The sequence below is a fragment of the Monodon monoceros genome, unplaced genomic scaffold, assembly GCF_005190385.1.
Source record: "Monodon monoceros isolate NGI ecotype Baffin Bay Population unplaced genomic scaffold, NGI_Narwhal_1 Super_Scaffold_2, whole genome shotgun sequence".
Classification (NCBI taxonomy): domain Eukaryota; kingdom Metazoa; phylum Chordata; class Mammalia; order Artiodactyla; family Monodontidae; genus Monodon; species Monodon monoceros.
Window position 1 is genome coordinate 68,876,226 of NW_021703776.1, and position 12,867 is coordinate 68,889,092.

Here is a 12,867-nt window from a genome sequence, read left to right on the forward strand (position 1 = left end):
CCATCATCAAAAAATCTAGAAACAATAAATGCTGGAGAGGGTGTGGAAAAAAGGGAACACTCTTGCACTGCTGGTGGGAATGTGAATTGGTTCAGCCACTATGGAGGTTCCTTAAAAAACTACAAATAGAATTACCATATGACCCAGCAATCCCACTACTGGGCATATACCCTGAGAAAACCAAAATTCAAAAAGCGTCATGTACCAAAATGTTCATTGCAGCTCTATTTACAATAGCCCGGAGATGGAAACAACCTAAGTGCCCATCATCAGATGAATGGATAAAGAAGATGTGGCACATATATACAATGGAATATTACTCAGCCTTAAAAAGAAACGAAATTGAGCTATTTGTAATGAGATGGATAGACCTAGAGTCTGTCATAGAGAGTGAAGTAAGTCAGAAAGAAAAAGACAAATACCATATGCTAACACATATATATGGAATTTAAGAAAAAAAAATGTCATGAAGAACCTAGGGGTAAGACAGGAATAAAGACGCAGACCTACTGGAGAACGGACTTGAGGATATGGGGAGGGGGAAGGGTGAGCTTTGACAGGGCGAGAGTCATGGACATATACACACTAACAAACGTAGCAAGGTAGATAGCTAGTGGGAAGCAGCCGCATGGCACAGGGATATTAGCTCGGTGCTTTGTGACAGCCTGGAGGGGTGGGATAGGGAGAGTGGGAGGGAGGGAGACGCAAGAGGGAAGACATATGGGAACATATGTATATGTATAACTGATTCACTTTGTTATAAAGCAGAAACTGGCACACCATTGTAAAGCAATTATACCCCAATAAAGATGTTAAAAAAAAAAAAAATCTTCCAACAAACAAAAGTCCAGGACCAGATGGCTTCACAGGTGAATTCTATCACACATTTAGAGAAGAGCTAACACCCATCCTTCTCAGACACTTCCAAAAAATTGCAGAGGAAGGAAAACTCCCAAACTTGTTCTATGAGGCCACCATCACCCTGATACCAAAACCAGACAAAGATACTACAAAAAAAGAAAATTACAGACCAATATCACTGATGAATATAGATGCAAAAATCCTCAACGAAATACTAGCAAACAGAATCCAACAACATGTTAAAAGGATCATACACCATGCATGATCAAGTGGGATTTATCCCAGAGATGCAAGGATTCTTTAATATATGCAAATCAATGTGATACACCATATTAACAAATTGCATAATAAAAACCACATGATCATCTCAATAGAGGCAGAAAAAGCTTTTGACAAAATTCAACACCCATTTATGATAAAAACTGTCCAGAAAGTGGGCATAGAGGGAACCTACCTCAACATAATAAATGCCATATATCATAAAGGCAAACCATTCTCAATGGTGAAAAACTGAAAGCAGTTCCTCTAAGATCAGGAACAAGACAAGGATGTCCTCTCTTACCACTATTATTCAACATAGTTTTGGAAGTCCTAGCCACGGCAATCAGAGAAGAAAAAGAAATAAAAGGAATACAAATTGGAAAAGAAGTAAAACTGTCACTGTTTGCAGATGACATGATACTACTATACATAGAGAATCCTAAAGATGGCACCAGAAAACTACTAGAGCTAATCAATGAATCTGGTAAAGCTGCAGGATACAAAATTAATGCACAGAAATCTCTTGCATTCCTATACACTAATGATGAAAAATCTGAAAGAAATTAAGGAAACATCCCCATTTACCACTGCAACAAAAAGAATAAAATACCTAGGAATAATCCTACCTAGGCAGACAAAAGACCTATATGCAGAAAACTGTAAGACACTGATGAAAGAAATTAAAGATGATACCAACAGATGGAGAGATATACCATGTTCTTGGATTGGAAGAATCAATACTATGAAAATGACTATACTGCCCAAAGCAATCTACAGATTCAATGTAATCCCTATCAAATTACCAATGGCATTTTTTACAGAACTAGAACCAAAAATCTTAAAATTTGTATGGAGACACAAAAGACCCCGAATAGCCAAAGCATTCTTGAGGGAAAAAAACAGAGCTGGAGGAATCAGCCTCCCCAACTTAAGACTATACTGCAAAGCTACAGTAATCAAGACAATATGGTACTGGCACAAAAACAGAAATTTATATCAATGGAACAGGATAGAAAGCCCAGAGCTAACCCGCGCACCTAGGGTCAACTAATCTATGACAAAGGAGGCAAGGATATACAATGGAGAAAAGACAGTCTTTTCAATAAGTGGTGCTGGGAAAACTGGACAGCTACATGTAAAAGAATGAAATTAGAACACTCCCTAACACCATACACAAAAGTAAACTAAAAACAAACAAAAAAATCAGTAAACTGAACATCTAGAACTTATTTCCAAAGCCACTTTTTAAAAAATGCTTGAGATAAATTTTAAAGGACTTAAGAAAAATGCAAACTTTTGGCAAAATGTTTACATTAAGTAATAAATCCTTCATGGAAACATACAACATGTTTGCTTCTTAAATTACTTTCTTTTAAAACTTAAAAATTACTAAGGATATATGCATGGCCACCAAAATTATGCCTTTTTCGACCCATTTGCTTAGGGAAGAGGTTATTATTATAAGCACTGCAGTAGTTTTCAATAATCAATCCCTGTTTTGGGGTCTGAAATATATTTCTGTAAAGATTTTTGAACAGACTAGAACTTTTTCTTTTGTGCTCTGAAGTACACAGAATGCTATACTTTACCTGAACTTGAAATAGCCATAAAAATTAAAAAGTTATTTTACACAGTTATTAAAAAGTATAGGTCAAGTAAATGATTTTATAAACCATTATACTGAAGTAGTTTTAATGTTGACTAGCTTCTTCTATATTACAGTATTTTGAAAATGGGTGAACCATGCTAACAAAAATATCTACTGAACCAGAACATTCCATTTCTGTATCTTCATGGTTTTCATCTTTGGCAGCAACATGGTACAATAGGGGGAAGATTTTAGGGGTCAGGGAGATCTGGGCTTGAATCATGATTCCACCACTTAGTAGTAGTATGACTATAGATAAGTTATGTAACCACTTTCAGCTTTCATTTCATCCTCTGAAAAATGAAGATAGAGGTGATAGTATTTACTTCAAGAAATTTCAAGTGAAGATTAAATCTAATAATGTGTATAAAGTACCAAGCATAGTAGCTGTGCTTCAAATGTGCTCAGTAAGTATTCGTTTGCCTTTACTCCTTCTAGACAGCCATTGAATTATTCAATATTTATTTGCAAAACCAAAAAATGTATTTATAATAAAACCCTGGAAACCAATCTGGCATGAAATTAGTGAGACCATGATGGTTTGAAATCGTGTCTCCTTTAACCTTGAGTTTATTTCCTTTCTTCTGGAGTTCTTGTATTGGCGCTCTACCTCTGTCCTTCCATAATACTTTTGTTTTATATTTTTCTTTGATCTGAATATCGTTTTCTACTTATATTTTATGATTATTTTATTGTTTGTGTTCATGGTGTAAAACATCTGAAATATTTTATAGAAAAAAAGTAGGATATAATTAAATCTAAAAACTATTTCTAATCTAAAATAAGAAATTACCTTTTTTCGTGATTCATTCAGTGATTTCATCCATCTATCTATATTACTTAAGGATCTCCTACTAGATGCCAGACTCTCTTCCAGGCACTAAGCAAGTAATTCATAAAACAAAGCCTTTGACTTATAGGGTCTCATTTCTCCCTTGGCAAGGAGACTTAATATTACCCCTTCTATTTACAGATGAGAGAACTGAAACAGAGTAACTTGCCTCAAACAACACTGTTGGGGCAAATGAGGACCATGCACTGACCTAAGCACTACTCCAACCATATCATATCACCTGCTGCTTAAAACTATGGTGAGCTTTCTAACATAAATAAAACTGCATATATGAAGAACTACTGAAATCAGCATCCTATAACACCTTAAAGACTTACAAGTATTAGTCAAATAAGTTAATCAGCTTCTGAAAAATGTAACTACATTTAATAATTCTGAAAATACTTTAAAGGGAAACTAATTATAAGTCTTAGATCAAGCAGTCAGATTTTTTTCTTCCAATCAACACAAAACATAATTTTCAAAACCTTTAGAGATTACTAAAATTATGCTAAACAAGTATGCCAGAGAAAAGGCAAACAAAACAGTCATATGTATACTTGGTAATCTGTGAAGTGGAAAACTGAGAATTTGGAAACTTAATGTTTCAGTGTGAAGGACAGATTTCCACGAATAGGCATATTTTTACAATAGTGAAACTGCCAGAGGTGGATTTACCTGCAAGAGCCCACTCTCCTGTACCATGGGTGTGCCCACTGTAATACAAAACATACGTATCATGTCTAGGTCCATCCACAGTCCGAAGTTCAAGGAAAGCTTTCAGTTTGGAATGTAGAGTATCAAAGGACAGGCCACTTGTGGAATAGTCACATCCATAGGTCTCAATCATGTGATATGCAAAAAACCTTTGGATAGCATTGAGCATGCCAGTAGACCTCAAATTTAACTCCTGTACATGTTCTGGTGGAAGAAGTGTTGGCTGACCATCAGGACTGAAGAAGGAGAAAAAAAGATCATTTTAGTGTTTATGAAGTGTTCATTCTATGTCACATTCCTATTCTTCATTTATAATAAATTATCTAAGAATCATAAGTGGCTAATTAAATGGAAGGATTTTTTTTTAAGAAAAACATCTTTCCTAAATTTTCTACAGTGATAAGAATTAAGTTTGGAAAATCAAAGCCTAGTTTCTAAAAATTATATTTCTTATCAATAAAACTGGAAGCTGGGAGAATATCTCCAAATGTAGCTAGTACTACTCTTCATTCTTTATTCATATTTTCTTACCAAATGACAGATATTAAACAAAACTTTAAAAAGCAAGACTGTACTAATTCTACCCCCAAAATGTTTCAAGAATACCTGGGTGGGGACAATAATGAAAGTACTTTTTTGAGAAAAAAATTTTAACAAAATCTGGAAGTGATATTTTAAATTATATATTTAATTTCTGTGTTGAAAAAGATAGTCTTTATAAAGTTGTGTTCAAGTTTTACTAACTTAAGGTACATAAATGATAGAACTTACCTTTTAATAAATGACATTTTAAAACAATTATTATGGACTTCCCTGGTGGCACAGTGGTTAAGAATCCACCTGCCAATGCAGGGGACATGAGTTCGAGCCCTGGTCTGGGAAGATCCCACATGCCACGGAGCAACTAAGCCCATGTGCCACAAGTACTGAGCCTGCGCTCTAGAGCCCGTGAGCCATAATTACTGAGCCCACGCGCTGCAACTACTGAAGCCCACACACCTAGAGCCCGTGCTCTGCAATGAGAGAAGCCACCGCAATGAGAAGCCTGCGCACTGTAACAAAGAGTAGCCCCTGCTCGCCTCAACAAGAGAAAGCCCAGGTGCAGCAACGAAGACCCAACGCAGCCAAAAATGAATACATAAAATAAATAAATTTATTTTAAAAAATTATTACTATTTAGGTCCACTGCCTTATATACTACTGAATACTAACTGAAGACTTAGACCTGATCCTGGAATACATGTAAAACGGTACTTTAGTAAAGATAATAAACCAAGTCTTAAAACTAGCATAATCAAATCAATATTGAAGGAGAAAAAAATCATAACTCTTATCCAGAAAAGAGACTTCTAGTAGGAATTGTGAAAACTTTATATTTTGCTTCATGTATTATCAATACTATTCTATTAATTCTATAAAAGTTTTCATTAAAAGAACAAAACATTTTGTCTCTATCTGTATCATTTAACAGCCACAAAACAACAAAAGAATAAAGCAACGCATAATCAAAAATTATAACAATAAAAATCTAACTGTGCAAATTACTATTTCCACATATTCTTCCCGCAGAGTTGTCACATCTTACTTTATGTGATCCTTCTAAACGTATTTCTTTTACTTCTCATGAGAATCTTCAACTTATATATCAAGTCTTTAATATGGAGGAAATATTTACTATGTGTTTTTATGTCAAATATTTGAAATCAGATAAAAACTTCATTTCAAGCCCTCTCCTACCCCTGGCCAAGGAAAGTATGATGACTGCTTGGTCAACAGAATTCATTAATGGCAAGGAACTATTTTTTTCTACTTCAAAGGTACTTAACTACAAAAGAAAAACTAAAATTTGGCAGTATTTACAGACTGAAACAGGTTTGCCATACATTTGGGGTCAAAAATATTTCCAAATAAAACTGCAATCAAATACTTAACTTCACTGCCAATGTTTTTGAATTCGTGGTATTTGTATGACACTTTCTAGTAGTGTTTTTACATTTATAGTCTCATTTGCTCTTCATAACATTTCTCTATATGGGCAGAATGGTATTGTTTGCATTTTAGATAAAGACACTGAGGTCCAGAGAAGTTATGATCTGCCTAAAGTAACACAGAACTAGAATTTAGGACGCTGAGGTCCAGTGTACATTCTATTATACTTCACCATGTTGTTTCACATTTTCTTAAACAAGATATCCCTCTCTAAAGAAAGGGCAGGAACTTTACTTAGAAAATCCATTCATATTTTATGAAAATCCATTCATATTTTATGATTTTTAGCTAAAATATAAGCTAATCACATTTATCAAAAATAAAATTTTCATTGAACCCTGAAGATTATATTATTACTCAGAGTAGATAAAGGTTTTTAAACATTTGGGATAAATGGAAAATAAAAAAGCAAGAGTATTATACTTTGAGAATATTATAGTTTTGAAAAAATGAGCTATCATCTTATACCAATATTAGCAAAATATTAAGAATCAAGTAGCTATTACTTATTATACTAGGTTACTGTACCTGCAGAAGTTGGTGGGAATCACAATAGCATATCCAACAGATGTTCCTCCTAAACAGTTACCCAATTCATGGAAGAGGCCATGAGCCATAGATTCCAATGGCAAAACAATCAGAAACATGCTCAAGAAGATTCCATTTGTTGGCTAAAAAAAATTTAAAACATCATGTTTACATAGAGTGTGTGACTGAACTTATATATGTGTATATGTATATATATTTATATAAATGCATATTCATTTTTTGCCTCTACTTCCAAAAAGGATAAAAAGGATAATTAATGACCTAAAAATTGTTATAAGTTGAAAGAGACAAGTGTATACATGGATAAGCAATGAACCCTAAATTTATCTCTAAGCTGCTTGGAAGTCATGGCAAAACAAATACAGCACACCACATTTTTATGATGTGCTGTATTTTTATGATGGGATGTCAAGTAACATCCCACTCAAACTAAAAAACAAAACAAAAATATAACCACACCCTTGATATGACAGAGAAAAAGCCAGAAAACAAATCCTTTCCTGTTAAAACCCACATGTTCTAAATCATTTTACAAATAACACACTCATTTACTTTATCAGAAAAGGTACTTTAGAAAGGGCTTTTTTTTCCCCTGTGAAATGTCCAGAAATTAAGAGAAAATCTTAAACTGTAAGTTCCTTAAAGCTATCAAAATGAATTCCATTCTTAAATTAAACTTATAACAAACTTTTCCTTTGAAAAGCTCTAGACTATAAATTCAAAACTAAAAAAAAAGTGTGTATATATATATATATATATATATATATATACATACATATAAAGACATATATTGAAGACATTTAAGCAGCCTAAAAACAGAATGGAAAAAGGGAGGCAGGAGACATATTAAGAGAAGACAAGATTTAAGTAGTATTTGCAATTAAAAGAAACAAACAAACAAAAAATTAAAGGACCCATTTAAATGAAAAGAAAAAGGAAGGATGAGTCACTCAGAACTGACCTATATTTTTACAATACGGATAGTATCCCACATTTTTTGTGTTGCTACTGCACATATTACACAGTTATGTGTCTATGTGCATGAATACAGTTTTCTAACACTAAGAAGTGGTTCATTTGATCAGAATTTCAATAAAAAAATAAAGTTGACTCCGATAATGGAAAAATGGATATAATGCCCTATTTTTGGTACATTATGTGTTATCAGTTACATAAATAATACAGTACATGCTCAATTTAGAAACAATAGAAAATACAAATGAGTAAAACTATGATTAGAATAATTCCAAGTACCATCATCCACACACAGCTAACTTTTTAAAATATGTTCAGACATCATATAATATATATAAATATTCACAAATACTTAGTTTCTTACCAAAGTGCAATGATATATAATGTTCTGCAAACTTTTTAATATGTTAAAGCTCATTAATGTAATTCTAAATTATTTGTAAATATCAAATGGCATTACTATCATATTTATAAAATTTTAATTAGCTGATTTCCTATTTGTTGTATTTAGATTCCTTTTAGTTTTCCCCTATGATAAACAAACCCAGAATAAGTATGGAGTTCTCTGATTATTACTTATGTTAAATACCTTTGATCATTTTGGTTTCATCTTTGGTGAAGCATTTTGCCATGGGGCTGCCTTTCTGTCACTGATTTACAGTTTTATTTTGCTCTCAGTATATTTTAGATAAAAGTCTTTAGTTGGATACAAACAGATGGAGAGATATACCATGTTCTTGGATTGGAAGAATCAACATTGTGAAAATGACTCTACTACCCAAAGCAATCTACAGATTCAATGCAATCCCTATCAAATTACCAATGGCATTTTTCACAGAACTAGAACAAAAAATTTTACAATTTGTATGGAAACACAAAAGACCCCAATAACTAAAGCAATCTTGAGAAAGAAAAAGGGAGCTGGAGGAGTCAGCCTCCCTGACTTCAGACGATACTACAAAGCTACAGTAATCAAGACAGTATGGTGCTGGCACAAAAACAGAAATATACCTCAATGGAACAGGATAGAAAGCTCAAAGATAAACCCATGCACCTATATGACAAAGGAGGCAAGAATATACAATGGAGAAAAGACAGCCTCTTCAATAAGTGGTGCTGGGAACACTAGACAGCTACATGTAAAAGACTGAAATTAGAACACTTCCTAACATCATACACAAAAATAAACTCAAAATGGATTAAAGACCTAAATGTAAGGCCAGACACTATAAAACTCTTAGGGGAAAACACAGGCAGAACACTCTAGGACATAAATCACAGCAAGATCCTTTTGACCCACCTTCTAGAGAAATGGAAATAAAAACAAAAATAAACAAATGGGACCTAATGAAGCTTAAAAGCTTTTGCACAGCAAAGGAAACCATAAACAAGACGAAAAGACAACCCTCAGAATGCGAGAAAATATTTGCAAACGAAGCAACTGAGAAAGGATTAATCTCCGAAATATACAAGCAGCTCATATAGCTCAATATCAAAAAAAAAAAACCCTAATCCAAAACTGGGCACAAGACCTAAATGGACATTTCTCCAAGGAAGACATATACAGATTGCCAACAAACACATGAAAAGATGCTCAACATCACTAATCATTAGAGAAATGCAAATGAAAATCACAATGAGGTATCACCTCACACCAGTCAGAATGGCCATTATCAAAAAATCTAGAAACAATAAATGCTGGAGAGGGTGTGGAGAAAAGGGAACACTCTTGCACTGCTGGCGGGAACGTGAATTGATATAGCCACTATGGAGAACAGTATGGACATCCTTAAAAAACTACAAATAGAACTACCATATGACCCAGCAATCCCACTACTGGGCATATACCCTGAGAAAACCATAATTCAAAAAGAGACATGTACCACAATGTTCACTGCAGCATATTTACAAAAGCCAGGACATGGAAGCAACCTAAGTGTCCATCGACAGATGAATGGATAAAGAAGATATGGCACATATATACAATGGAATATTACTCAGCCATAAAAAGTGAAACTGAGTTATTTGTAGTGAGGTGGATAGACCTAGAGTCTGTCATACAGAGTGAAGTAAGTCAGAAAAAGAAAAACAAATACCGTACGCTAATGTATATATATGGAATCTAGAAAAATGGTACTGATGAACCTAGTGGCAGGGCAGGAATAAAGATGGACTTGAGGACACAGGCAGTGGGAAGGGTAAACTGGGACGAAGTGAGAGAGTGGCATGGACTTATATATACTACCAAATGTAAAATAGATAGCTAGTGGGAAGCAGCCAAATAGCACAGGGAGATCAGCTCGGTGCTTTGTGATGACCTAGAGAGGTGGAATAGGGAGTGTGGGAGGGAGGCTCCAGAGGGAGGGGATATGGGTAATATGTATACATATAGCTGATTCACTTTGTTGTACAGCAGAAACTAACATAACATTGTCAAGCAATTAATTAATGTAATGTAAAGTAATTAAGTAATGTAAAGCAATTACTCCAATAAAGATGTATAAAAAAAGTCTTTAGTTGATTGTATTGCAAATACCTTTCCCTCTGTGACTGTTAATGCTGTTTTTTGCTTAACTTAAGTTCTTAAGTGTAACGTAGTCATTTTGTGTCTTGTTAAATCTTCTCCACCCACCTAAAAGTCAAGAAGGTATTGTACATTATCCTCTAAAGGCTTTGTTGTTTTGCACTTTGCTTTTAGGTCTATAATCCAAATGTAGTTATTTTTATAATAACAGTCCAAATTAAGTTTTTTATGTGAACACCCAATTATCTAATTACTAATTATTGAAAATCTCAACCATTCCACATTACTGTGCCATCTTTGTCATAAATCAAGTATTCTGATATCTACTTTTATACTCTTATGTCCCACTGGCCTATCTGTCTATCCTTTCAAATATTTCCTTTTGCCTACATTTCCTCCTTTATTTCTGGGACTCCAGTAAAACACAGATGATATCTCTCTGTATCCTCAATGAGTCTTATCTTTTTCTCTGTATAGTATTTTCTCTATTTTTCCTCTTTAAGCTCCTTCTTTCATAGCTTCATCTGAACTATATTTTCCAGTTCACTAATGCTCACTTCTCATTTGTCTAATCTGTTAAACTAGCACATTGAATGAATTTCAGATATTTTATTTTCTGATTCTAAAACTTGTCTAGTTCTTTTTCAAATCTGCCTTGTCACTTTCTTACAATTTCTAACTTCCTACCATTATGTATTATCTTTGCTTTTTTTTCAACTTGCTAAGTATGATGGCTTTCTTTGTTTGATAATTCCAATATCTCAAGACTTTTTGGTCTGCCTATCGTCTGTTGGTTCTGCTGCTTCTTGCTTTCAATGCCATGTGAGTGTGTGTGTGTGTGTGTGTGTGTATCTGGTTATATTTATGAGCTGAACACTGTATGCAAAAAAACTATTATATGATTAATTTCGGACCTAGGATAATTATACCTTCTCCAAGAGGATGTTTGTTTCTTCCAGGATGCTGGGGGTTATTAACAGTCTACATATCTTAATCCAGGTTTGACCACTTAATCCAGGTTGGATCACTAATAGGATACAATGTCAGGAGGCAAATTCGTTAAAGGACGTAATGTACATATTAAAAAATATATTTCCACTATAAACACCATTTCTTCTCATACGACTTATGTATGTCCAAGAGAATTCACATAGTTTGTATATTGGTTGGGTTAATGATAACTATCAGTGAGCACAATTACCATTTTTTGACATAGCTTACAACTTAAAAGATGCAACAATTCTCACAACTATTACTACAGCAACTTCAACTGCTTTTTCAGTTAACTCTTAGGTTTAACGGGTAATCATCTTATCTACAAATATTGATAATTTCATTATTTTCTTTTCAATTCCTATACCTTCTATTACATATGTTGCTCCATTATAATAGAAAATGCTTTGATCAATTAAACCCTTATTCACATAAAAGTGGACAGGGAACTTTTAGATATGGATGGCCAACTGTACTACACCATAAATATAAGGGACTTGGGCAACTGCGAATTTTGGTATTCATAGGGGGTACTGGAACCAATCCCCTGTGGATACCGAGGGAGGACTGTACATTCAAATTATGTCAGCCATTTATATAAAATAATTATTGGTGGGGTGATCAACATGGTGAAGAAGTAGGACAGGGAGCTCACCTTCCCCCCCACAAAAACATTAAAAACACATCTACAAGTGGAACGATTCACATAGAACATCTACTGAACACTGGCAGAAGACCTCAGACTTCCCAAAGGGCAAGAAAACCTCCATGTAACAGGGTAGGACAAAAGGAAAACGAAAAAGAAAGAAATCGGGACAGGGCCTGCACCCCAGGGAGGGAGCTGTGAATGAGAAAAGGTTCCTGAATTTTGGGGAGTCCCCTCACTGGTAGGGAAATCAGCCTGGATGGAGGGGAGCTTTGGAGCCTAGGAGGAGAGCGCAGCAACAGGTTTGCAGAAGGCAAAACAGTCACCTGCACAGAAGGTCATCAGTGCCACCCTGTGCTCCCCCGCCTGAGACGCTCAGCTGTTGGTGAGGGTGGGGGCTAGGTGCTGAAGTACAGGCTTCAGGGGTCAGACCCAGGGAAGGGACCAGGGTTGGCTGCATGGAGACAGCCTGAAGAGGCTAGACTGTGGCAACAGAGGGGGTACTCAGAAGAAGCCAGGGCCTGCCACAGAGGCAAGGTGCCATTGTTGGGGGTGGAAGGGGAGAGGGGTGGGACCACCATTAAGAGCTCCTTTCCCTGTGAGTGCTCCCAGGCAACAGGACACCGCCCACAGGAGCTGTTGGTGGGAGGGGGTGGTGGTGTGCAAGTCATCACTGCCATCCTGGGCTCCAGAGGTGGGCACAGGTCGCCACTATGAGACCTAAAAGCAGGCTGCCCTTACTATCCCAGGAGTGCACGGATAGCAGCCACCCACAGGAGACCCCCCAAGCAGGTGCCAAGCCCTGCCCCCACTGTCCTGTGAGTGCACAAGGGCCGCTGAACCCGCACACCCCACATAAAAAGGTAAAGGCC

General features: G+C 35.5%; 1 protein-coding gene across 1 annotated transcript in view; it reads right to left on the reverse strand.

Annotated features, from left to right (window-relative positions):
• The window catches only part of TMEM168 (transmembrane protein 168), a 51,179-nt gene that overhangs the window by 8,106 nt on the left and 30,206 nt on the right, over positions 1-12,867 (reverse strand). Inside the window, exons 3-4 of the mRNA XM_029234358.1 lie at positions 6,837-6,979; positions 4,281-4,555 (exon numbers count right to left, since the gene is read on the reverse strand). Of these exons, the coding sequence (XP_029090191.1) occupies positions 4,281-4,555; positions 6,837-6,979 (418 nt within the window). The remainder of the gene's footprint in view (positions 1-4,280; positions 4,556-6,836; positions 6,980-12,867) is intronic.